The sequence below is a fragment of the Microcebus murinus genome, chromosome 1 (assembly GCF_040939455.1).
Source record: "Microcebus murinus isolate Inina chromosome 1, M.murinus_Inina_mat1.0, whole genome shotgun sequence".
NCBI classification, from domain to species: domain Eukaryota; kingdom Metazoa; phylum Chordata; class Mammalia; order Primates; family Cheirogaleidae; genus Microcebus; species Microcebus murinus.
In genome coordinates, this window is record NC_134104.1 from 145538609 (window position 1) to 145564567 (window position 25959).

At 45.8% G+C, this 25959-nt stretch overlaps 1 protein-coding gene across 3 annotated transcripts in view; it reads right to left on the reverse strand.

Annotated features, from left to right (window-relative positions):
• The window catches only part of SCN10A (sodium voltage-gated channel alpha subunit 10), an 84711-nt gene that overhangs the window by 12549 nt on the left and 46203 nt on the right, over positions 1–25959 (reverse strand). For 2 of the 3 annotated variants that reach the window (XM_012742157.2, XM_012742155.2), the window contains 9 exons: positions 17239–17598; positions 15252–15698; positions 13711–13851; positions 11962–12085; positions 10432–10586; positions 7269–7442; positions 2969–3091; positions 1467–1751; positions 146–199 (listed from right to left, as the gene is read on the reverse strand). In XM_012742157.2, the coding sequence (XP_012597611.2) occupies positions 146–199; positions 1467–1751; positions 2969–3091; positions 7269–7442; positions 10432–10586; positions 11962–12085; positions 13711–13851; positions 15252–15698; positions 17239–17598 (1863 nt within the window). The remainder of the gene's footprint in view (positions 1–145; positions 200–1466; positions 1752–2968; positions 3092–7268; positions 7443–10431; positions 10587–11961; positions 12086–13710; positions 13852–15251; positions 15699–17238; positions 17599–25959) is intronic. The other variant, XM_012742156.2, reaches the window with a different exon arrangement.

Below are 25959 nucleotides of genomic sequence, written 5' to 3' on the forward strand. Positions count from 1 at the left end.
ACACTGCTGTAGGAAGGGAGAGTGTGAGGCTGCTGGGTGATCACCTCTTCCGGTACCAGGGCCATCTTCATTTCACTTTAAACACAGACTCACATGGGCAGACACACGAAGGGGAAGGCTGGAGGCCCAGGGGGCTGAGACTCACCTCTCGGGAATCAACAGCTGCGTACATGATGTCCATCCAGCCTTTAAAGGTTGCCTGGAGACAAGGAGTAGAGGCCACTCAGTGTCTGCTCATCCGCCTACACTGGAGCCTTCTCAAGCCATGGTGTCCCAGTGAGAGAGGATAGGATGCCCAGCTAAGAAGTCTTGAGAGGAAAAGGGCTTGGGCAGGAAGAATGAAAGTAAAGGCTCCTGGGGTGACTTGGCTAATCTCAAGTGATGATTTAAAGTAATTCCACATGTGGATGTTTCAGAGTAGAGTGCCATTAAAGACGTGGAGCCTTCCAGAATATAGCATGGACTGGGTACCTAGATGTCTGGCTCTGGTGCCAACTGCTACGAGGCTGCTCTGTGCACTTGATCAAGGGCTGCCATTCTCTCAACCACTTTCCTACCTCATGCACATGATGTGACAATGGGGTATCTCCCCATCTGCAAGAGGGGGAAGTTGGAAGTAGAAGACCTCTACATTTCTGTCTTCAGATTTAGCATTCTTGAGGTCTCAAAACTGAGTGTGTCCTCCAGCATGTGCAGGGCATGGAAGATGTCTCATATCTTGCACTCCTAGATCTGTTACAGTACTTGATGGACTGTTTTGATTCACTTATTCATCTGTTTTTCTCATATAGCATCAGTGCCTGGAGCCAGTTCTGACTGTATCTCCCAGGGCTGAGCACGGTGTATGGCACACTGTAACTCCTCAGAGATTATTTGTTGCATGAATGCATGAACAAATGATGGAATGCAGGAACTCTTGTGTAACTGCATGGAAAATGTATAAGTAATTGTATCAACACTTGAATGAATAGAGGGCTGAATGAACAAGTGGATGAAGGCAAGGGATGAATGAATGAATGAATGAATAGTGAAAGAAAATGTGAATGTGTTTGATTGTCATTGTCACTGACATTATCCATCATTACAATAGACCTAATTAGACATAATTAATTATCATCTAGGAAATGATGTGAAGTAGAAGACTGAACATATGACTATGCGTGCCATGCCTATTTTGAACAGATAGTATGTTCTATGTCATCACCCGATGAAATCCCATGGCAGCCCCATCCCTTTATCCTGTTCTATCAGCCCACACTTGTCTAACTGCACTGCTGTGAGATCACACTCATTAATAAGGTCCTCTAGCGTCGTGGTGTAGTCTGTAGGAACAGAGAATGACCTCAGTTCTCACTGAGTGCTACTCCTTGCTAAGTCTCTATATAGCATCTTCTGGGAGACCCCAGAGTCTCCATTTTATCGAGTAGTCCAAGGAATAGACAAGGTTGATTTCATGGTTGACTCACCACCTGTAGAAGTGCGAGGTAACCCATTGCAACATTATCAAAGTTGACTTTCACATTGACCCAGAAGAAGTTGCTGGTGTAGTTTTGAATCACACAATCAGACTTGTTATTCACAAATGACAAAGGCACAAGAGGAAAGTCTTCCCTGGTGGTGTTGATGCACCTCCCAAACTTCCCTGCGAAGAGGTTCACGCCCATGATGCTGAAGATGAGCCAGAAGATGAGGCAGACGAGGAGGACGTTCATGATGGACGGGATGGCGCCCACCAGCGCGTCCACCACCACCTGGTGGGAAAGAGACAAGGACCTGGGACCCCCAAAATGCCCCAGTCCTTCCTGCTGGATCCCATTTGTACACTCACTCAGACTGCTTCATGAACCAGTGGCCTTTGGATACAATAGGTAGTTTAATTAGTGCGATAATTCAGCCTCAGAAGACTGAGAGACATTGGGCAGCTGAAAATGGGTTTAAATATTCTTCCCTAAACCTTATTCAGGGAAGGTTTTAGTGTCTTTCCTCAGCATTGAGGAGCTATATGAGTTTATAAACACACACATACTCATTTAGGGGTGTGAGAATGTGTGTTGTACTTATACATACAGACTTCTAGAACCTTGCTTTATTCTCTTTAAATACAACACACAAAATACAGTTTAAAATATACTTTGGTCAAGAATTACTGAAAACCCAAATCCATATTCACAAGGACATGGATATAAAATAAAATAAAGTTTAAACTATTTCAATCTTAAGCTCCTAGTGTTTATAAAGGTACAAGTTAATTTCAAAAGTCCACTTTTGCTTGTGAATTGGACTGCTTTGAACCAATGATGGAAGAACAAAGCAAAATCTCACTTTCTGCTCTGGGAGGCTTTTGTGATCGTGAGGAAGGGACAGGGACGATCACCAGTCCCCAGACAAGGCTCAGGGTGTGGGCATTCATCCTGAGGGACGCCGTGAGGGCATGGTGGATGGATAGGGATGGGTGAGGAAATGTGGACGGGAGAAACCCACAGGACTGGATGACTGAGTCAGGTTGGAGAGAAGATACATTCCAATGGGCAGTGGCTGAGGCGCTGATGGTGCCACCGCACTTAAATGGAGTGTTTGAGGAAAGACTCATTTGTCATGGAAATACGAAGTACTTGGTATGTTCTGGAGATGTCAGTAATAAGAACAAGAGGCAGAATTGGGAGATTGAGATAAGAAATGATTCTGGAACCATGAATCAAAATCACATCACTAAGAGCAAAAGTGAGGTCTGGGTCTTGGTGGCTGTGCTGTTTATGGGTGACAAGGAAAGAGGGGCCCACAAAGAGACTTGAAGGAGAACTAGGAGAGTTAGGGCGTGCAGCACCACCACAGTCAGAGCAGGAAGTGAAGACTCACAGCAGACCTTTGGAGGTGTGGCCTGGAGCTTGGGGTCGGTGGTACAGAGAGTGGTAAGTGGACAAGGATTACCAAGTGCTGCAGATCAGAGAAGTTTTGAGATCGGTCTTACCCTCATGCCTTCAAATCGAGACAGAGCCCGCAGCGGCCGCAGGGCACGGAGAGTCCGAAGGGCTTTGATGGGAGCTAGCTCAGAATAGTCCAGGAGCTTCGCGGTGAGGCTTGTCAGTGAGATCTGAGAGTAGGAGTGAGAGCAAACAAATCACAATAGGGGTCCAGAAAGGCAGTCATGGTGGAAGGAGATAGGACATCTCTGCCCAGCCTCCTACCCCTACTCATCTAAGCCTTCTTCCTAGTTCCCACCTTATTATGAATAGCAGTGAGAGGTCTAGAAAGAGTTCAGTCTCTTCCCTTTTATTAAATATTTCATCTCTCATTTGAACATCTGGGGAAGAAAAACTCAGTCTCCCACGTCACTACTCCTACGTCAGTATATAGGCGGCCAAGCTCCCATTCTATCAGATCAACCTTCCTTTCCTTCCCACCAACATTGAAACTTTGACTTTCAGATACATGGAGAGATGAAATCTCTTCCCGGGGGCTATAATGAGGGATGTAAAGTTAGTCTCAATTATATTTGCTCAGAAAGGTGAGGTGGAACAAATCTTGGTCTGGATGGGGTCAAATTCCCTCTTGAAGCCTGATTTTTCTGTGACCCAGAGTCAATGCCCTGCAGGCTTAGGGTACTTGTAAAGTAAGGAAGTCATACTAAGAATTCCAGAGTTCTCACAGCTCTGTAGTTCTTCAGCAAGAGTGACTGGCATGAGTCCATGAAGTCTGGCTTTGATAGATATCTGAGATAAAATGCCTGAGTTGTGAGCCCCTGTTGGTCTGACAGTTTTCTTTAAGTGGTGGATCAAGGACTGCAAACTAATGTGGAAAAATGGTCACCCCTTCTAGGAACTTTGAAGGCTCCAGGAAGACGCCATATATATAGGCTTGAGCCTCATGGAGGCCGTGCGGCAGTCCTGTGAGGCCCTAGCTGCACCATGGATGGTGGGCTAAATTCAGGCTCAGCTTCTCCTGGCAGCTAGGTGGCATGTACACAGGAATTTCAGAATGGGAGGGCTTTCCACTTGGGTTCAAGAGCCTCAAACAATGTCCATTCTCTCAATGGGTGGCTTATTCCACCAGGAAAAAGAGTTGGAATGGAAGAGACCTCCTTCCCCTTCATTCACACAAGGCTCCAGACACTAGCAGGTGGTGCTTGGCTCCCTGGCTGGCTGAGAGAAGGAGGTTCAGGGCCAGTTCCATGCTGGACCCTATTCAGTCTTTTGCTTCGCCTTAGGGAAGCCTGCCTCACGTGTGAAATCTGCAGCTGGGGCAGATAGGGGCTGGCACCTCTCCAGCAAAGCCCACTCACCCAGGTCCAGCTCCACTCCCATAGCTCAGGTCACTAGCCACCCAAGTGGTTTCTGGGTCCCAGTATTGCATCCTTCCATCTATTCTCCAAATATGATTATGCAAATCTGATTATGATCTGATTATGATCATCTGATTATGATCATCTCTCTCTCTCTTAGTCCCAACCTTCACTGGTGCTTTATCACCCTCAGACCCTCAGGGTAGGCTCTACCCTCCTCAGCTTGCATTCTATGGTTACAACTTACCTGTCCAGTTATATTTTACCCACACGTTCTACCGAGTCAAACTGTTCCCTGAACACACTTGCATTGTTGTCTTTGCTCAGAGTCATCCTTTAGTTAAGATTAGCCTTCCCCAGTTCTCTTTGCACATCTTTGCTTCTCCTAATTTCTATGTTCTGCATCTGATGACACCTCCCATGTGAAGCCTTCTCAACCAGCCCACCCCATGAGTGGAAGAAGACTCATGTCTCTGTGTCCCCAAGACGCTATTGTCCCCAGCAGTGCTCACCACATCCCCCCTTATAATACACGTACTTTCCTGTCTGTGTCGTGTCTGCAGGAAGACTAAAGTGTAAACACCTGGAGACAGAGAGCATTTATTTCGTGATTTTGTCTCTTCTAGAACACTTCAGAAGACAATCCTGTATTCAGTAGTTATAAATAGACATTTGATAAATGGAAGAAAAGATAGAAGCATGTTGGGATGGATGAAAGGAAGAAAAAAAGGAAGGAAAACAACTGGATGGAAAGTTGAAGGATGATTGGATAGAAGGATGAATTAAAGGATACAAACATGGATAGGACAGATCTAATGTACAACATGAGGACTATAGTTAGTAATAGTATATTGTATTCAGGATTTTTACTATATGAATAATTATAGCTGCTCATGTCACAAGAAGAAAAGTGGGTAACTATGTGAGATGATGGATATGTTAATATGTTCCACCATAGTAATCACTTATATATATATATATATATACATATGTATATTAATATATAATATACATACTACAACATCATGTTATATACTTTAAATATACACAATAAAACTTATTTAAAAATACAAAAGATCACAGAAACAAATAAATATGAATAGGAAGATAGTTGAACAGAAGGCTGAAAGAAAGAAATCAAAGAGAAAGGAAAAAGTATGGAAGTTGGGAATAGTGGATGGATGGATGAGATAGATGGGTGGGGAAGGACGATCAATGGCTGGGTAAAATGACTGATGAAAAGATGAACAGCTGGATAAAAGGAATGAATGAAATAAATTAGTGGATTATTGGAAGGTTGACAGAATGAATGAATGGGTGGATGAATGGAAGTGAAAGGGATGAATGAACAGATAAGTAGAAGAAAGAAAGGATAGATGGAAGAATGAATGGATGGAAGCATGAATAAATAGAAGGATTCCTAGATGGAAAATGCATGAAGGGTGGACAGAAGGTTAGATGATTGGGTAGTTGGATAGAAGCATGAATCTAAAGATAGAAAGATATAAAGGTTAAGGACCAATGGATGAATGGAAGAAAGGAAGGTTAGAATGAATGGTTGGGCAGAAGGGAAGATGGAAATGGACAGATGGAAGAATGGAAGTGGAGAAGGACAGATGGAAGAAGGAAAGATGGATTGATGTTTGTGAGGAAGAAAAGAGGGAGACTGAATGTTGGCCAGATGGAAGTAGGGATATGCAGAAGGAAGGACAAATCGTTGGAAGGAGTAATCACCAGGAGGATGGATGGAATGAGCAGGTAACCATTTAAGGTGATGGGGACTGAAGCTAGTGAGACTTACATAGGCAGGAGTGACTGTGCCCCTGCCAGGGGTGGGGAAGCAGAAGAAAACATTTCCCCATCATTTATAAATAAGTCTTATATGCACAAAATTATCACCTGTGACTCAGATTTCAGGCCTCACAGCTAATCCCTGTGGTACAGCGGCCCGATGCTGCTGGCGCGCTGACATTAGGAAAGGAGAGAATTGAATGCACAGGCCTGCTGCGGAGGACCTGCCAACATAGGAGGCTGGACAGAATGTTCTGTACTGGACCCCATCCAGCTTCAGGAGGCCAGCACCAAATACAGACACATTTCCTGACACCTCCGATGGCAGACCTTGGTGCTGGTGGCTGGTGGAGTGGGGGAGGCAGAGAAACACATAGCACGTGTCTCGCCCTGCTTGCAGGGAGCCTCCCCTACACTGCAGCGAGCAAATAACCAGGTAGCCGTAGTGCAAAGCCAAGGGGGTAGAGGCCTGGACAGAGATAGAGCAGTGTAGTGGTTAAGATCAGGCAGAGATGACTCTGAGGAATCACATGTCTAAGGGTTGGTGTCCACAGGTCACTGTGAGTCTGAACACAGGAGCTCCAGCTCATCCTCTCTTCAAAGGGACCCTCTGTTCCTGCCAGTGCCACCGGGCAGCAGCCAGTGGTACAAGCTCAGTGGTTCTCAGCCACGGCGGCTGCACGCTGGCAATGCCTATCCCCACCCGAGACCAATCAGATCAGAATCTCTGAGATAGTGGTGTTTGTTCATTGTGTTTTCAGAGCCCTCCAGGTGATTCTGAAATGCAGAGGCCAAGGACTGCGGAGTCAGCAGGTGGGCAGATTCTCTGTGCTCACAGGCTACAGCTCCCCCAGGTCCAGAAGCCCTGTCTTTGAAAGCAAAGCCACGAGACCCCTGAGAGCCTCATATGTCATCTTGCCTTGAATGTAAACATGCAGCGGACTGCAGTGGTCTTCCTGGATGGAGGCCTAAGAGCTGGGGACTGACCTGAGGGTCACCATTGTGTCAGAATCATGTTCTGCTTGGACCTTTCTACTCGCAAGTGCTTAGGGCTATTCTCAGGCTCCTTGCAGAGTGCTCAAAGCTTTTCTTTGGAGTAGCCCTTGAGGGCCAGGTCTCTGAGCTTCCTTTGCACTGGGTGTGGCCATTCGTCAGAAGAGGGGACCCCACACCCACGTGTGCCCATTGAGCCACTCACATTCACAATGAGGAAGTCCAGCCAGCACCAGGCGTTGGTGAAGTATTTTTTGAAGCCATAGGCCACCCACTTGAGCAACATCTCAAACACAAAGATAAAGGTGAACACCCTGTCAGTGTATTCCAGCAACGCTTTCACCCTGGGCTTCTGCTCCAGGTAATAGTCTTCAAAGGCCTGGAAGAAAGGAACAGAATGGCAGGCTGCCCAGAGGCACGGCACTGGGGCCCAGACCGACAGCAAAGGGCCCAGCCAGCCCTGCCCTCAGCCCTTGGGAGTGGATCTGGTAGCCAGCTTGCCTGGAGCATTTTGTTTCCTCTGCTCTGGGGAGGTGGGTGGAATAGTGAGATACAAGCACAACTTCCTCAGGGCCAAGCAGGAAGCGCAGCCCTGCTGATACCTTGCAGGATTGCTGAGTGCAAGTGAGAAAGGAAACCTTCTCGCACTGGATTTTGGAAGTGAACCAAAGGGATGCTAACAGTGACTCGGTTTAAAAATAAAAGCATCAAAAGATGTTCACAGGCAGTTCACAGAAATGAAAGAAAGAATTACCAACAAACCTCTGAAAAATGTTCCATTTCACCGGTAATCAAAGAAATTCAAATGAAAGGAAGATGCTGTTTTTTTCTTTGATCAGGCTGGTGAAGATGAAAAAGGACGGGGAAACCCCAGTGTTGGTGTGGCTTTGGGGAGAGGCCACTCCTAAGTGACTGGAGGGAGTGAATGCCAGGGCAGGCTCGTGGGAGGTCAAATTGATGATATAACTCAAAGATCTCAGGAACTCAGCAATCCTGCCTTCAAGTACTTGTCCTAAGGACACTGGATGCTGTTGGTGCCCACCCAGATCCCTTCCAGGGGCCAGTGCCCTCCTCCCCCAGCTGCTGGGAGTGGTGGCTGCTAACAGCTCGTGGATGCAGATGTCCCCATTTTCTGAGGGCTTCCTTGGGCAGAAGGGAACTGTGCCCACTGTAGGAAATACTGAGCAGGTTACATCCTCCCCTGGGGCAGCCCTCAGCCAGTGGCATTGACATGCAGGTTTTTAAAGCAGTCCCCTTTGCCTCAGGGTGACCCAACTCTGGGGTGCCCTTAGTGTTTCAGGGCTGCTTGTGAGATCAGCAACGGCTGGATTTTCTCCAAACCCACACATTTTCTTATCTTCCAGTTCTGTGTGCAGTACTAGGACAGGAATATGTCCAGCAGCTCTGAGGGAGTATACACAGGGCTGTCCAGTGCCTATTAGGAGTAAGCCTAGCGACTGGTTGAATAAATTACGGCACACTCTTGTAATGGAATCTATTGCAGCCATTAAATGAGATAGCATGAAAATATTTACTGATAAAAATTTACTGAGAAATTACAGAATGCATAAATGTGGCTTTATTTTTGTAATATTTACATATTCTGTGCACAGAAGGATGGGAAGGAGGTATACCAAAAGCTTTTCAAAGTGAGCTTTTCTTTGAGTGATAGCATGGGTATTTTTTTCTTTACCTTTTTCTATAATTTCCAACTATTTTTTTTTTTTGCACTTTGTCATGTTATTTTTATAAAGTACTCAAAGTAAAAGCATAAAGAAGACTAAATCTGGTGCCAGCCTGCTCAGTCCCATGGGGACAGAGGTGGGAGTGATAGGGAGGGCTGCTAGGGGGCTGGGATGGGGCTGGAGCTGGAGCAGCTGCTGCAGGTCTGAGCTGCCCTGGGAAAGGGTGTGGGGGGGGTAGCAGCAGGGGTGTGAGGAGAAGGGGATTTGAGAGAGAAGGGAGGGGATAGAGACAGCAGAGAAGAGGAACAAGGAGAGAAGGTCCATGAGCTAATGAGCTAATGTGCAAAGCAGCTGGTCAGCAGACCTGAGCTTATTATTTTTACCCAGGAGGACAGGAAGGAGAGGGGGGTAGGTGTGTAGAAGGCACTGCCCAGCCTCCCCTTACCCCTGCAATTTGGGCCTTGCACTGTGCTGCAGTCCACGTGGCACCTTCAGAGGCTGCCATACCTGCCCCTCCTGCACCTGAGATGGCAGACCAGGTCCCGCCCTCTTCTCGCCTGGCTTTGTGTCATTCCACCCTCATTTTCCTGCCTTGTCCTTCACCTGGGCTCCTCCCTAAGGCCGAGGCCGCACACCGAGCAGTTTGGGCACCCTTCCCGGGTAATCTGGCATTTAAGTGGGTGCCCAGATAGTAGACTGTTTCCAGGGAGTAAATGACACACGAGGGGCAAGACAAGTGAAAGCCCTGGGAACTGTGAGTCAGGAGAGCGGAGGGCTCCAGTCTTAACGAGCTGGGGCACCAGGCAGGTCGCTTCCTCTTTTGAGGCTTCAACCTCCTCATCTACAAGATGCGGACAAACAGGGATGATAGGTCCCTTCCTGTGTCTACGCCAACCTTGATCTACTGGGATGAGTGGTTGGGATTGCGAAACAAGCCCAAACCACTCTATAGAGAGAACCTTCCTTCTCTGTCCTACAGAGCCTGGCACCTGGCCAGGGGCCTAGCGAGTGTCTCCTAGACTCTGAATCTTGCCATGAGACCTCGTTGTTTAAAGCGTGGTTCATGGATGGCAGCACCAGCACCACCTGGGTGCCGGTGGGAAATGCAAGTTCTCAGGCCCCGCCAGGGAGCCACTCAATCAAAACCCGCATCTTTAACAAGCTCCCCAGGGAATTAAATCTTGAGAATTGCCTTTGTAATGATTTTCTGTGAGCTTTGGAGGGGGAACAGGATTTGCATGTGGTTTGATAAGACAAAGGAGGCTAGTTCTCTTTGCAGAGGGCTTCAGGGAAGGGCAGTGTGTTTGGGAGGTCAGATGGTGGAAAGCCAGGGGCTTTGAGATCAAATGAGGAAAACGTTAGCTTTTGTTACTGATCGGCTGGGTGACCTTGGAAAAGTCTTTTAAACCCTCTGAGGCTCAGTTTCCCCATCCCTAAAACGGGATGTATACACTCAGTCACTCAAACGCCTATAGCCAGGTTTAGCAGGCTGCAACCTGGGCACCTCCTCACGCCCTGCTGCTGAGAGGGGCCCTAATGCTAGGCTGCAGCTGTCCCTCTAGCCACAAGCTGGGGACTTTCAGCTTGGGGTTCAGGAGGACCCGCTGATGCAGCTAAAGGGCCTTCGGATTATGGGAGATCCCATCTGGAGGGCTTCAGGGCAGGGACCGCACCTCGCCTTACCAGAGAGCCACTGCTGAGCAGGATCATGAAGATGATGAAGCTCTCGAACCAGCTGTGCTCCACGATGCGGTAGCAGGTCTTGCGCACCTGCCAGCCCATGGCCCACGGAAACTTTGTGGTGTTCACTTTACAGCAGGGACAGCGGCGAATGCATCCTGCGGGGACAGGTAGCTGATGGTGAGTATGACGGCCCATTGGGAAAAGGGGATCATGTCTGCCCCGTCCCTGCAGAGAAACTGCTCTGCTGGGAATCCCACTTGCCACTCCTTTGGGAAGGATTTGTTTCTGGGAGTATGATAAAAAAAAAAAAAAGGGATCTCTTCCAGGTGGTCCCTCAACTCAGCTCTTGAGGTTCCTCTCTGCCATTGGTCTTGTCCACTCTGGGTCCTCCCTGGCCATCCTCCTTGTAGATAGCAGTGGTCCCTGTCCTTATGCCCAGCTATACCTAGAAGACTGACAAGCCACAGGGCATAAGCCTGGTGGTGTCCAAGGGTCTGAGCTTTGAGCCCAAGCTGAATCGAGGGGCCACCACGTGACTGGGATGGGGCCTGAGTTCAGCTCAGCCCAGCCTAGCCCAGGGTCAAGTGAAACTAGAAACTCAATGAAGTGGTTTTTTTTTAAAAAAAAATTTCTATGTAAAAAAATTGGCTGGGCGTGGTGGCTCACGCCTGTAATCCTAGCACTCTGGGAGGCCGAGGCGGGCAGATTGCTTGAGGTCAGGAGTTCGAAACCAGCCTGAGCAAGAGCGAGACCCTGTCTCTACTATAAATAGAAAGAAATTAATTGGCCAACTAATATATATAGAAAAAATTAGCCGGGCATGGTGGCGCATGCCTGTAGTCCCAGCTACTCGGGAGGCTGAGGCAGCAGGATTGCTTGAGCCCAGGAGATTGAGGTTGCTGTGAGCGAGTCTGACGCCATGGCACTCACTCTAGCCTGGGCAACAGAGTGAGACTCTGTCTCAAAAAAAAAAAAAAATTATCGAGGCCACAATTCCCTTCATAGTGTGAACTACTTGTTCAATCACTGCACAAATGTTTACGGAGAACGTAATGTTCTCCATAAACTGTTCTAAACATTGAGGAAAAAGAATGATAAGATACAGATTCTGCCTTTAAGAGTTACACAAAAGATTGAGGGAAACGGACACGCCGTGGCCCTCCTCTGGGTCCTTGGTGGCCTGAATCAAGAGCTGCTGGTCGTGTGTATGGTGGTGACTAGCTTCTCTCTCTCCAACCTCAAGGGGTCTGGTTATAACTCAGGGTGACGAGGAAGGCACAGCACCTGCCTGTCCTGTCTGCCGTGACGTGAGCTGCAGACATGGCAGCCAGCCTGCTGCCCGCTGTGGCACCTGCGTCTGATGCCGGAGCCCTCCAGCCTGAGAGCGAGGCCGTGAGGGGCCCTGCTTGTCTGTCCCCGTGGACCCCAGGCCGGGGCCCTGGACACAGAGGCGCGCAGGTGCGGGTTTGCCGAACTGGATTCTGGTCCCTGTTAACGTCAGTGTGAGGAGGCCGCCGGCCACCCCTTTACCTTCTGTGAAGCAGTCATCTGGCTCTTCGAGGTCATCTGCCAGCTCTGGGATCTTCCTCAGGATCTCCTCAGGGTCCGGGCAGTCCACCGTGCTGCCCTCCGAGGAGCTTGTGTCATCCAACCCCTGCAGGGCAGAAGCCCAAGGCAGTGACCTCGGCTCTCCCAGCGGCCCGGGGCGTCTGCACACGGTCACTGCGGGCCTGGCTGGCCAAGAGCCCCGAGGTGCAGGGGAAGCCCCTCGTGGCCCCGGGCCCACCGCTAGCCCCACGTCTGGTGTCTCGCCAGCTGAGGCCCAGAACACTGATGCTCTCTCCCTGGAGCCCCAGAGACTTAGCTATGAGAGGCTCCAAACCCCAAGGCCCCTGATGGAGACCTGGCGTTGGCCCGAGACACCGTAATTACACCCATAACGACTCTCAGCATTCTCTGGGCTTGAATATTTAATCAGGGAGCAATGCTGCAGGGGCCTGCTGCCCTCCTGGCAGCTCCAGCCCTGTAATGTCTCCAGATGAATTCAATTAGGAGTCGAAGCTGCTCTCATATTAGCCAACCTGATAGCTTGGCTAATGGACCCAAATGGTGGGGCGGGTCCCCATCTGTCACTCTCAGGTCCCTCCCTGCCCAGGCAGGGTTGTGGACAAGAAAACAAAAACAAAACCAAAGCCAACACCCAGAAGTTGTGTGCTGAAAACATTGAGTAGGGAAAACTAGCCAGGGAGTGCTTAGAACTCACAGAAAGAAACATGACATCCACGTGTAGAACACTCCGTGGGAACCAAGTGGTGTGTGTCCACCCATCGGCCCCAAATCCCCTCTCAGCCCACCCTCTTATCCTGCCCCCGGCTGGCTGGCTACAGTCAGCCTTGCCTGGGGCAGGCAGCCAGGAGCTGACATTCCTCAGGCTGAAGAGCTTGATAAGTTTGGGGATGAATTACAGCTTCCTTATCTTTGCCAAGCCTAGTGCCTGTCACATAGTCAGCACTCAGCGGCTAGGTGTCAAATTAAATTCTTGAATTTAAGACAGTGATATTAAAGATACTAAACCTTAATAGACAGCTCTGCCCCTATAACTTGTTTTCTTCAAAGATTTGTAAGAGAAACCACAAACTGTATTTTTACCTCTTATAAGATGATCTTAAACCCCAAATCTTCTTCCTACTCAGTCTCTGTAAAGCTGTCAGTTCACCACTCACCTACAGACAGCCTGTCCCCAGCCCCAGCCTGTTTTTGGCTAGAGCAAATGACGTGGACAAAGGAAAGCGGGCGAGAGTCACAAGGGAAGACTCCCTCATATGCCAACGCCTCCAACATTATCTGCTGGCTCCGAAAGATTTTTGACTTTCTTTGTGTATTGTCTTTTGTTTCCTTTTCTCTTGGCTGTCATTTTCTGGGCACTTACTTCGTTTCGGGTAGGAGCTAAATATTTGACAAGCAGCATCTCACTGAAGCCTCAAAATGATCGTACCAAGCAGGCGTTACCATTCAGTTTCATAGATGAAGAAACAGAGGCTCCGAGATGTTGAGGAACTGGTCCTACTAGTGGGCTTGTAGAGCCTCAATCTTTCTTCCCAGCCCTATCTCCAGCCTGGAGTGAGATCATGGCCATGGCATGGTGAGAGCTAAGATCGTACTGATTAGCCAGAGGCAGTCCGATTTACCACACCCCTACCCCCAGCCTCCGACACCCACCAACCCACTGGGCAGTGTCTGGCTGGCTGTTCAGCCTCTCCAGGAAGCTCACATACCTACCTCTGCAGGGGTCTGGGGAACATCCTCCTCTTTCCACTTCTCACCCAGGTATGCATTCAGGTCCTCGGATGACATTCCAGAGACTGGGCTCCTGGGTGGCAGGTGGTGCTCACACTTCTCGACTTGCTGTAGCTGCTCCTGCTAGTGTGAGAGTGTCCCACCTGCGCACCTGGACCCGGTCTTAGATGACCATCTCTACATTTAAAGGGATCTTGCACATTACAGACTGCCAGAGCCAGTGGCCCTCACATATGCAACTGATATACACGCATACATGCCCTTGTGTGAAGTGCGCACAAAGACTCTAGCCAGATAGATGTGTGTTCAACTCTCGGCTCCATTACTCATGGGATCCGTGACCTTGGACAAATGATTTAACCTCTCTGATTTTCATTTTCCCAATCTGCAAAATTGAGAAGGCAGGATCTACCTCGTTGGGTTATTTCGATGACTAAATATGTTAGTGCCTGTAAAACACTTTGCATGCAGTGCATGGCTCTACAGATGTTAGCCGTGACCGTTATTACATGGCAAGAGGTCAGATTAGTACTGAACTTGGCCATCCGGAGCCCCCTCGAGAACCCCAAAGTAACTGAAAATGTTTCTGAGTGGCAGACAACCGTCACAGAGTTCATGTCCTTTACTCTGGGGTTGGTGATGCCCTGCCCTCGGCTGTCACCCAGACAAAGGCATGTAAAATATGGCAGCTGATAACAGCAGCTGCTGGAACACAAGTGACAGCTGCAGGGAAGAAGGCTATGGAAGAGCTACAGACTCAAAGCACAGCTTTCTGAGGCCACTTAGTGGCCTGGCCAGCAGCTCCTCATGTCCCTGAGGCCCCACGGGGACCCCTGCCTTCCCACATTGTGCAGAAGGGCATGCCCCGAGCCACTGACAAAAGGTTAATGAGGGTTGGGAGTTGACATACCAGCTTAAGGTAGTAAGGAACAGTGCAAAATATTTAAAAATATGTATTATCAATAGGCTTAAATGTGCTTTAAATTTGTTGGTGTCAAAAGGAATAAGTGTCATTTTCCTATAATAACACTCATCGGGAAAAGCTGGCTAAATGAGTCATGTAATAATCGGGACTTCTTAGGACGCTGATGAAGATTAGATGAGACTTGCTCTTGGACAACATCCTGTTCTTAGAGGAATCTCGTTAGCATCTCACACACAGAGCCTGGGTTGGGTAGAGTGAATGGGGCAGGTGTGTGAAAGACAATTCCCAAGCACCGCAGAGTGGCCTGGGGCTCCTGCTGCCCCTATCTCCCTGCCCTCCCTGCCCGGTTGCCTGCCCGGGGGATTCTGACCCTTTCTTCCAGGCCCTGCTCAAAAGCTTCCTCCTCTGGAAGGTCTGGCATGGTTTAAGCATCTTTATGCCCACGACTCCCTTGCCTGGCTTGCCAGGGGCTCTTCCAGGCTGCGCCAGCCCTGATGCTGGGAAACCTCTTTGCCGTAATTTCCCTTCTTCCCTGGGCCACTCTAGCCCTGAGGCCCCTCCCCACTTCCTGCGGCTGTCCCGTGGGGAGAACTCTTACCTGCCCTTTGCGGATCACATCCTGCTGGGAGCTGCAAGCATCCTCCTCACCATCATCCTCCACGTCATCGAGATCGGATTCACCCTCAGCAATGGGCACAGAGACCCGCACATCAGGGTTGGTGATGAAGTCACTGTATTCATCCCTGGGGGCTCTGGGTGCCGGGAGCCCTCCAAGGCTCCCCAGGACGGCATTGGCAGCAATGTGATTCTCGGCTTTGGTGGCGGAGAGTGGAAGCTTCACCACCAGCTCGGGCTCTGCCTTGGGCCGGGGGGGCAGGCAGGGCCTACTGAAGAAGTCACAGAGGGCCTGCCTGGTGCGAAGGCCAAACACCCGGATCCGTGTCAGGGCCACCTGCAGGTTGTTCACCTCCCCATCATCCTCTGGGGCTGCGAGGTTGTCGGCACTGAACGAGTTCAACAGCAGGGCGATGAACAGGTTAAGCACCTGAGGAGGAGGAACAGAAGGGAAGACCGATCAATCGATGAGCTGAGCCCCACCTCGGCCCACCAGGTCAGCAGCTGGATGGCAGGACAGCCACAGCCTGGGCCGCCCCTGCCCACCCGGGCTGCTTTACCGCTTGCGGGAATGGGCATTCCGAGAGCAGCAGAGGGGAACCTTGAGGATGTGCCCTGCCGCATGGGGACAAGGCTTGGAAGCACATTGGCCACCAGGGTGGAGCATCACACCGCTGAGAAAAGGGACATCCAGGGACAACAGGGAGGAGCAGGCATGGGCCCTGGGACCTGGGACCACTCTGGGACCACCCTCATCTGCCAAAGCCCCAGCTTCTATTCCTGACTCCGGAATCCTGGGCACATCTCCTCTCTGCTTCCGACTTCATACTCTTCACTTGTGAGCAGGGAGTAGGGACTGTCTACCTTTCGGAGTGACTGTGAAGACGGAATGATATGAGGGACGTAAAATAAGTGCTCAGAGGCAAATGTCCTGTCTGAGAGCGAGGGACACCTGTGGCTCTGCAGGGGTGGCAAGCCCAGCCTGGAAGGAAGGGCTTGCAGGCAGCCCTGCACTCAGGCGGAACACGTAGGCAGAAGGTGTCTATCGCTCAGGGGCCAGGGTGGGAAAGGCTTCGAAGGGTCTGGATTTGTTGTCTCATCCCTTCTCTTGGTTTAGCTTTCTCTTGCCTGTAAGACACTTCTGAGAAAAGGGCCCACGTTGGTGACTTCCAGGGCTGTGTGACAGGGGCTTCCGGAAGACCACATTCTCACACACTGCCAGCCAGTGCAGGGAGGACTAGGACCTCCGTGACCAGAGTGGCTGGGGACAAGCTGAGGGTGGAGGACCGGGCTGGGGCAGAGAAGAGTGTTGGGGCTGACAGGTAGGCATGTCTTCAGAGGGGTTCCCCCTCAAACTGGGGGTAGATGTTGCTGTTGTCATTGTGGCCATGGATGTTCTTCATGACCTAGGTTCTGTCTTGTGTCTTGTCTAATTGTGGCCACCCCATGCTCCTAGCTTGCATCTGTGCAGCTTGGAGAAATCAATCAGCTCTCACACCCTTGAAGAAAAATATCATCTGAGCCCACCTAGAGTGAGGAAGGAAATTTTTCCTTTAACAACAGCTACCATTTATTGAGTTCCTGCTGCAGCCCAGACACTGCACTCGGTAATTTGCATATGTCATCTCCTGTAATTTAATTCTTCAGTAAACCCATTGAGTAAGCATTATTTTCTTTGTTTTAAGGAAATTGGAGCTTGGGGAGATTAAGTCTCTCGCCCTGGGTCACCCATCCAGCGAATGGCGGGGCTGGGATTGGACACCAGGTCTTTCCTGTTGCATGTGCTTATTCCTGCAAGCCAGGCTGTCTCCTAAGGCACGCTTCTTATAATGTGCCCCACATGACTTTGAAAACTTCGGAAGCTCTTCAACCAGGGAGGTACAATATAAGCATAAATATGCGGAACAGCAAAGCTTTTCAGGATAACCCACGCCCAAGAGACTGTGGCCCCGGTGGGGCTCGCCACTCACCACCAGGTTTCCCAGCACCATCACTGTCAGGAAAAGCACGAGGCAGATGGATTTGTCGCCGACTTCCATGCAGGCCCACATGTTCTCAATCCACTCTCCGCAGAGGATCCGGAAGACGATCAGGAAGGAGTGGAAGAAATCGTACATGTGCCAGCGGGGCCAATCTTCATCGGGCGTGGAGATTTTCTCCCGCTTGGTGCGGTAGTTTTCCCCTAGGAGCTGCTTGCCAACCAGAGCGAAGACAAAGACGATGATGGCCAGGATGATGGTGAGGTTCCCCAGCGCCCCCACCGAGTTTCCGATGATCTTGATGAGTGTGTTTAAGGTTGGCCAGGACTTGGCCAGCTTGAAGACCCGCAGCTGCAGAGAAACAGAGACTGTGTCAGGTCCGAGCAGTACTGTGCTCACTACCTTTCATCTAAAGTCTTGGCTGGAAACCAAAGGTCTGGGAAAAACAAAGTATCTGTTAAGACAGGGCATTCCCTGGAAGTTGCTTTCAGAGCCCTTTTTTCCTATAAGTTACTGAAAAATATGCTCAGCTTTCTGTGGTCCCTAAGTATCAATGTGCTTCATTGGCTGTGGCAAAGTCAGGGGTCTTATATTGGGGTGGTGGTCTTGCCATCTTTATGCTCTTCTGTGGTCTCAGGCCTGATCCATCCTGAATGTACCTATTCTAGGGGTACGATAGGACTCACAGAGAAGTGAGAATAAGCTCACTTTGGACCTGAAGAGAGGCTAGCTAGCCTCCTTTGGGTAGAGCATGTCCCACTGCATGCGATGAGTATTTATGTACCACCTCTTAATGCATTTCTCATCTTGAGGCAGTGGACAACCTCTGTTGTTCTGAAATTCCAAGTGTCTGTGATTTCATAGACCCAGCATTCACATATTTATTTAGCTGAGCAGCAAACCTAACCACCTTACTGCCACGCAGGTGCGTGGCACTGTGCTAGCCTATGAGGTGTAGGAAGAAAGGTATCTGGCCTCCTTCATGGAACGAATGGCTTAGCTACTGAGACAAGACAAAGACTCAAACAGAGTTTACTGTAAACCCAAATATTCTAAGTCCCACAAGAGAGCAAAAGCTCCATGCATAAAAATGTATAAACACTTAAAAATATATCTATACAGTTTTCTAATTTGTTAGAAAGAAATATCTGGACTTGATTGTCAGTCTAATCAGCCAAAGTGTGTTTATGGAGCAACTGCTAAGAGCCAGGCTCTATGGCGTAGGTGCTGGGCTGCTGTGTTGAACAGAACAGTGCAGCAACAGCTTTATCAGCTGCAAGCAGTGAGTAGTAAATCCAAGGGAGGTTTAGTCCTCCTACGCAGTCAGTGCTATATGCACTGCTCTACGTGATGAGGGTCAGGGGGTCCATGTTCTCCTAAGACCTAATCTGCAAGTTACTGTCCTCATACAGAAGCAGAGCTTAAGGCACCAGCTCTGTGAATTGGTTGCAGAAACAGCCAATCAACACAAATAAAAACTGCACCTAGTAACTAGACCTCCTTTGTGGAGGGTACTGGGGGGAATGTCAAATTTCCTTAACCACACGGTTAATAAGTCTCCATTTTCATAGTAAACTCTGAGCAAGTATAGAAGCAGAGGCCGGTGTAGGGCCTGACATGGGATAACAGCCACTCACCACACCACAAAGCCTTGGGGACACGACTGGGGGCACGGCTGGGGACAGTGCGGGGTACATGGACGTGTTCTCTGGAATCTGAGCACAAGCAGTAGGCATTGCCCCTTGCCTTAATCACACCTGGCTGACGGTTTCCCCTGGCTCCTTAGTTGAGGGCGAGGGGAATTTATAAATTAATATTAGAGTCCCCTTATTTAACAGAGAGCCTTCTTAGACAGCAGTTTGTTGTCCATAGCAAAGCTTATGCTAAACTGGCAGCAAATTGTGTACAATTCTCATTATGGGATATGAATTGAGTCATCTTCTATTAATTTTTTTTTTTTGGTCTTTGTAAAGGGCAAAGAAATAGGATCTCTCTACTTGCTATGCCAGAGATTCCTAGACTTGGGGCCCCTACTCTTAGCTAGTCAGTCAACACACATTTGCACAATGCCCACTGCTGGCACTCAGCTGGCTCTTGCTGATACCTAGAATGAGCATCCAGGGGAGCAGCCCCACCTGCACTCACGCCTCTGCCCCAAGCCTCTTGCTTTCTGTAGTGTTTGCCCAGCTTAGCATTGCATCCAAAGAACGTTTTCATGTTGTTATATAATAATTTATAAATAATTACTTTTAGTAGTTGCTGAACATTCCTTCACATTTAATTATTTCTCTAGTGAATCTCAGAATTAATATAAAAACTTCTATTTAGTGGGGAGAAAGACTGAAAGGAAATAAACCAATGTGGTAACTGGATATATTTGAAACTGGATATATAGAAACTGCCTTGAAGTCAATTTCTAATCTTAGAGTTGAACCTTACTTTATTTTCAACTTTAGCGAGAATCCTTTACTTCTAGAATGGAATGAAAAGAAAGTCTAAAACCTGTTCTCTACTAGGAAGTCACCACTTGGTGATGAAATGGCTTATGCATTATAAAATAATTCAGAAGACAGGGTAACATGGCAGATTATGTTGGATACCCTTTGGTCTCCCTTTCCATCAAACTACAAATGCCGGGTAATAAAATCTTAAGTGCACTGATGATCTGCCAATAAAGTAAGTGATTTTTCAGCCAAAAATTAAATAAATATGGGAATTCAGAGAAAGAAACAGATTGCTGAAGCCAACTTTTTCTCTGAACACATTTGCAAACGGTGTGACTCTAAGTGTAGGTTTTAATGGTCTCATGAGGTACAGGGAGCAGGAGACAGTCTGGGGCTTACCCGAGGTAGTAAGTGCAACAGGAATTTCTCCCCCCATTACGACTATATCCCAAAGAGCTATGCCCTCTATGTAAGGAGAAACTAGGCAGAAGCCCAGGAGAATGCAAGGAAATGTGCATGTCTCTGTGCTGGATACCAGGTAAAAGGAGAAAGTTGACACTGAGTCTTTGGAACCACCAAGTGATGCTCACACAGGATTTTAGCTGGAATTCACACTGTGTGGGTATCTTAAGCTGAGGATTTATTTAATTTAGCACAATCGTACAAAGTGCCCTGCAGAAGTAAATGCCAATACTCTCTGGAGGAACCTGCCTTCATCCCAGGTCTCAAAGCATTCCCTCAAAAAGTGCCTAAGAGTTGCACCAAACAAAACAAACAAACAAATAGACAGACAGACAGGCAAAACCAGAAGGGATGAGGCACTGTGAGTGAGTGAGATCCAAGAGAAACCATAGATGTGGAATCAGCCATCCAGTGTCTTCAGATAATAAAATCACTAGCCAGAGATAACAGTATAATTAGATATCATACGCTTAAAGAAGGAAAATAAAAACTTGAAGATATGCATAGAGAATAATAAATCATAAATAACAATAAGAAGTTTCACAAAAGAAACTTCTAGAAATGAAAAATACAATACTTAAGACTAAAAACTTTATGGAGTAGTTTCACATCAGAGTTGACACAGTTTAGGAGAGAAATAGTGGGTCAAGGATATATCAGAAGCAATTATCCAGAATGCAGCCCAGAGAGACGTTAAGATAGAAAATATCAAGATGGTGTTAGAGACAGAGGACAGAGTGGGAGAGTTTAACACACATCTAATCAAAGTCCAGAAGGAGAAGAAATAGGATGGAGTAAAAGCTATATTTGTCCCAGTAATTTCTGCAAATTTTCCAGAATTGAAGAAAATCACACATCTACAGAGTTAAGAAGTCAAAGAGTCCTAAGCATTATTGAAAAAGAAGAAGACATCCACATCTAGACACACTGTAGTGAAATTGCAGAACACTGAAGACCAAGAGAAGATTTTAAAGCTTTTAAGCTTTTAAAGATTTTAAAGGAACTGCAGTTCGTTTCTCTTGAATGATGTAGAAATTGGTGTGTTGGAAAGAGGTATTGGGTGTTGCCGTCTCAAAGACGTCAAATGTGTGGCAGTGGCTTAGTGATCCTGTGGTGAAAGAGGAAACGAATATAAGGCAAACTGTTAATATGTGTCATTCAGTGGCAAAAATATTGTTTGCAATAATTCTGGGGCAGAACATGAGCCTTAGGAACAAGCAGCCCTAGGGAAAGTGTTTGTAAAACCTTAGTATTGTGTGTAAGTTTAATTGATTATGTTTGTCAAGACAGTACAAGAAAGAGATAAGCCTAGGAAAGATTTTCCTGGTTTGTAAGAAATAAAAGGAAATAGAGTCCAGAACTTTAGAGCTTCGAAGATTTAGGCAAATGTACTGCTTCTAGATCCCGAACAGTAAGCAATGGGATTAAGTCTTCAAGTGTTGAAGACCAGTTAAATATTCCAATGAAATGAAGCAACTCTTAGCCAAGATTATAGTGATGGTGTAGCCACCATTTCTCTTGAGCAAGAAAGGCAAGGGGTAAGGAAAGCAAAGAAATAAAGAGTTGAGAGCTTTGTTAAAGAACACACATTGCATGTGTAGCACAAGAGAGGTCTGAAGCCATCTAAATTTTTTGAAGGAATTGTATTGCAAAACAAATCATGATCTCCAACTGAAAAAGGCTTTAACTGTTTAATTTTAAAACAAACCTTGGATTCCCATTTTTGCACAAGTAGGAGGCAAAATTTGAAGCCCCTACAGGCCTTCAGATGTGGCGAAGCCACTTACTGGAGTCCCACCTGGAGCTCCTGGCTTGGGTGAGACTATGATATGAATGAGAAATAAACATTTATTGGGTTAAGATACTGAGTTTTGGGGATTCTGTTGTATGACAGCTAGCATTATTTATCATTGATTTGTAAAAAAATGTTTTCAAAACAAGATCAAATTAAAGGACTTAGCACAAGAATAAGTTGGGAAGAGATAACTGAAATGAAAAGTTGTCCTGGAGTAAGGTAAAGATTTTAGCTAACTTTTGACTTTAAGTTAACTACTTATGCGATAATTTCTAAGGTAACTACTCCCAGAATAAAAGTAGAGCATTTAGTTTTCAAATTGGCAAAGGGGGAAAATTAGACAAGGAAAACTAAACGATCCAATATAAATCAAGAGAAAGCAAGCACGAGAGTGAGCACAAGTGAAACAAATAAAAAGCCTCAAATACAATAGACACATATCCGAACATATCAGTATTCACCATAAAATGAGTAGGCTAAATGCTTTGGCTAAAATACAAAGATTGTATTGTCACAAACAAATAAGAATCCAAAATCTGATTGTATGCTATTTGCAAGAGACATATAAAAACCCTAAGGATACACGACTGTAAATAAATGCACGGATAAAAATATATCCGGCAAATTCTAAACCAGAAGAAAGAGGGGTTATTTAATGAATATCAGGCAAAAGAGATCTTTTTTAAGGCAAAAAATATTTCTAAAGAAAAAGAAGGCCAATCTTAATGCTACAAGTTTCACTTTACTAGGAAGTTATAACAACTTAAAATATGTAAGCATTTAATAATACAGTCTCAAGACAGAACCACAGGAGAAACAGACCACAGTATAATTACAGTGAGAGATATTTTTATACATCATTCTCTCAGTAATTGCTAGGACAAGCAGCAGACAATAATAAGCAAAGATATAGAATGTATGTCCCATACAATGAACTTTCTCTCCCTGCTAGTTATATACAGAATATTGCACCCTACAACTGCAGAAGATACATTCTTTTCAAGTACATAGGAACATTTTCAATATACTATGCCAAAAGAAAATTATCAATACCTTTCAAAGCATTAAAACACAGAATATGTTCTCTGACTATAATACAATTAAGCTAGAACTCAATGGCATGAAGATAGCTAGAAATACCACATATGTTTTGAAATGAAAAACCATGCTTCCAATTAACCTTTGAGCCAAAGAATAAATCAAACTCTAAATAAGGAAATGTTTAGAAAAATAAGGAAATTATACACATTAAAGCAGTTGTTAGAAGGAAATTGAAGTCTGAAATAAATATATAGGAAAATGAAATAGACTGAAAATTCCATCTTAAGAAGTAATAAAAGAACAAAATATGTAGAATGGAGTATGTAATTAAGATAAGATGCAGGATTAATTAAAATAGTAAAACATCAATGACATAGAGAAGTTTGACAGCAAAAAGTTGGCTCTTTGAAAAAACTAATTAAATTAATGATCTTTGGCAAGACTGATGAAAAATGATGAGAGAAAGCACAAATCATTATTATTAATGAGGAAAAAGGTGACATAAGTACAGGTGATATAGATCCTTAAAAGATAAAAGCATAGTATGCACAACTTTATGTCAATAAATCTAAAAATTTAGATAAGAAGGAAAATTCTTAGAAAAAATATAACTTACCAACATCAATTTGAAAAATAGAAAACCTAACTACTTTTGTAACCTAAGAAAACTAAATCAGTAGTGAAAAATATAGACCTGCAGATGGCTTCACTAGTGAATTTCACCAAACCTACAAGGAGCAGATAATTCTAAGTTTACTTAAAGATAGGGTATAGATAGAAAAAAAGGAATATCTCAGCTCTTCTTATAAAGATTAGATTTACCTTGATACCTTGATATCCAAACCTGGCAAGGACAATGCAAGTAAGGAAAATTATGGGTCAAATATTACTTATCAATATGGATGCAAAAAGGTTAAGCCAATTATTAGCAAACTGAGGCTCAAATGTATTTAAAAAAGCATAATCAAGTTGGACTGGTTTATCTCAGGAATGCAAAGTTGACTTAACATTTGAAAATCAATTAATATAATTCACCACTTCAACAGATTTAAGGAGAAAATAATGTCATTATCTTAATACATGCAGAACTATTGTCTGATAAAATTAAATAACCATTCATGATAAATATTCTTAACAAAAGAGAACTTCTTAAACTGATAAAAGTTCTTTCTTTCTTTCCTTTTTTTTTGTTTGATAAAGGTCTTTTTTCTTTAAAAAGCATAAAAAATAAATTAAAAAAAATAAAAAAGCCTGCCATAAGACTTGGTGAAAATTTTGAAAGCATTCTTGCCACCAAGAAAATGGTAAGGATGCCTGCTATTAACACTTCTTTTCAACAGTGTACTGGATGTCCTAATAAGTAAGTACAGTAATGTAGTAAAAAGAACCAAATGGCATAACGATTAGAAGAAAAGAAACAAAACTCATTATTTGGACATGATATGACTGTGTTCAAAAATTTAGAGCATTGTATGAATAAATCATTAGAAATAATAACAGACATTTCTGCATACAAAAAATATTAACTATCAAAATGCTAGCCAAAAAAAATTAGAAAAGGACATTTAAATAGATATGCAAGAATCGTTATGGAGAAAATGATAAAAACTATGGAAAAAATTGTAAAAAATTATTAAAAGGCTGAAATGAATGGAGAACATACTATCTTCACAGATCAGAAGACCACATAATGTAAAGGTTACATTTCTTCCCAAATTGACCTCTAGATTACGGTGACTCTGGTGGAAAGAAACAATGGGTATGTGTGTATGTGGGTGTGTCACTTGGCAAGCTGATTCTCAAGGGAGTATGAAAGTGTGCAGGCCAAGATATTCTTGAACAAAACAAGGTGAATGACTTTACTTCCAGAAACAGACATATTCAAAGCTGCAGCAATTAGGACTGTGTTACTAGTACAAGTACAAAGATAGACCAGCAGACTAATGGAGCAAGGAAGAGAAGTGATGTTATTTATTTATTTTTGGAGGAAGGAAAAAGCAAGCAGGAAGATATGGAATCTTCATTTCTTCCTTCTTCCTTCCACCCTGCTTTCCTTCCTTCCATCCTTTAGTCAACTAACAAGTGTCTATTGAGTTCCTGTGTATGTGCTGGGCCTTGTTCCGAGTCCTTGGGATAGAACGGTAAAGAGAGAAAAATCTGGTTCTTGGCTCATGGAACAGGAGGATAATTGTAAACTGTGAAAAACAGGTTAATTTTATGAGGTTTGGATAATGTGGTTTGGGAGGTCCTCTTAAAGGAGGTGACATGTGAGTTCAACAACCCAGAGGCTGAGAGTAAGTGAACTAAGTGCAGACGAGAGGAAAAGCATTCTGGGCAGAATGAATACATTTACAAAGGCTCAAATCCAAGAAAAGCTCTATTATGTGTGAGGAAGAGGGAGGAGGCCTCTCTGGCTGGGCAAAGTGGGCAAGAGGAGATTGTTTGGAGAAATGGGCAGGGTCTGATTATGCAGAACTTTGTACAGCATCATAGGGATCCTGGATTTGATTCTCAGAACTGTAGGAGAGCCCTGAAAAGTTACTTGTAACAAATGTAAAGTCTAACATAAGATGCTGATAATAGGGTAAACTGTGTGTGTGTGTGTGTGTTTGTGTGTGTGTGTGTGTGTGTTTTGGGGAGGTTGGTATATGAAAGCTCTCTGTACTATCTGCTCAAGTTCCCCCCAAATCTAAAAAGGTCCTGAAAAATAAAGTCTATTCATTAAAACCAAGGAACTTACCAGGGAGGCTGTGTGATTTTTCTCTAGTAATGCCCACAGCTCAAGTGCAGGCATGGCAGAGAGAAATTTTTGACTTCAACTCTGGGGTAGGGGTTTGCCAAACCCAAAAAAATGCAGGGCAGAGGGGAAAGGTGATTGAGTTTGTTTTCAAGGCTGTAATAATATTGGTGGCCCATGACATCTGTGCCAGTTCTGAGGGAAGTGGAACAGACCCCAGGAAGGTGTGCGGT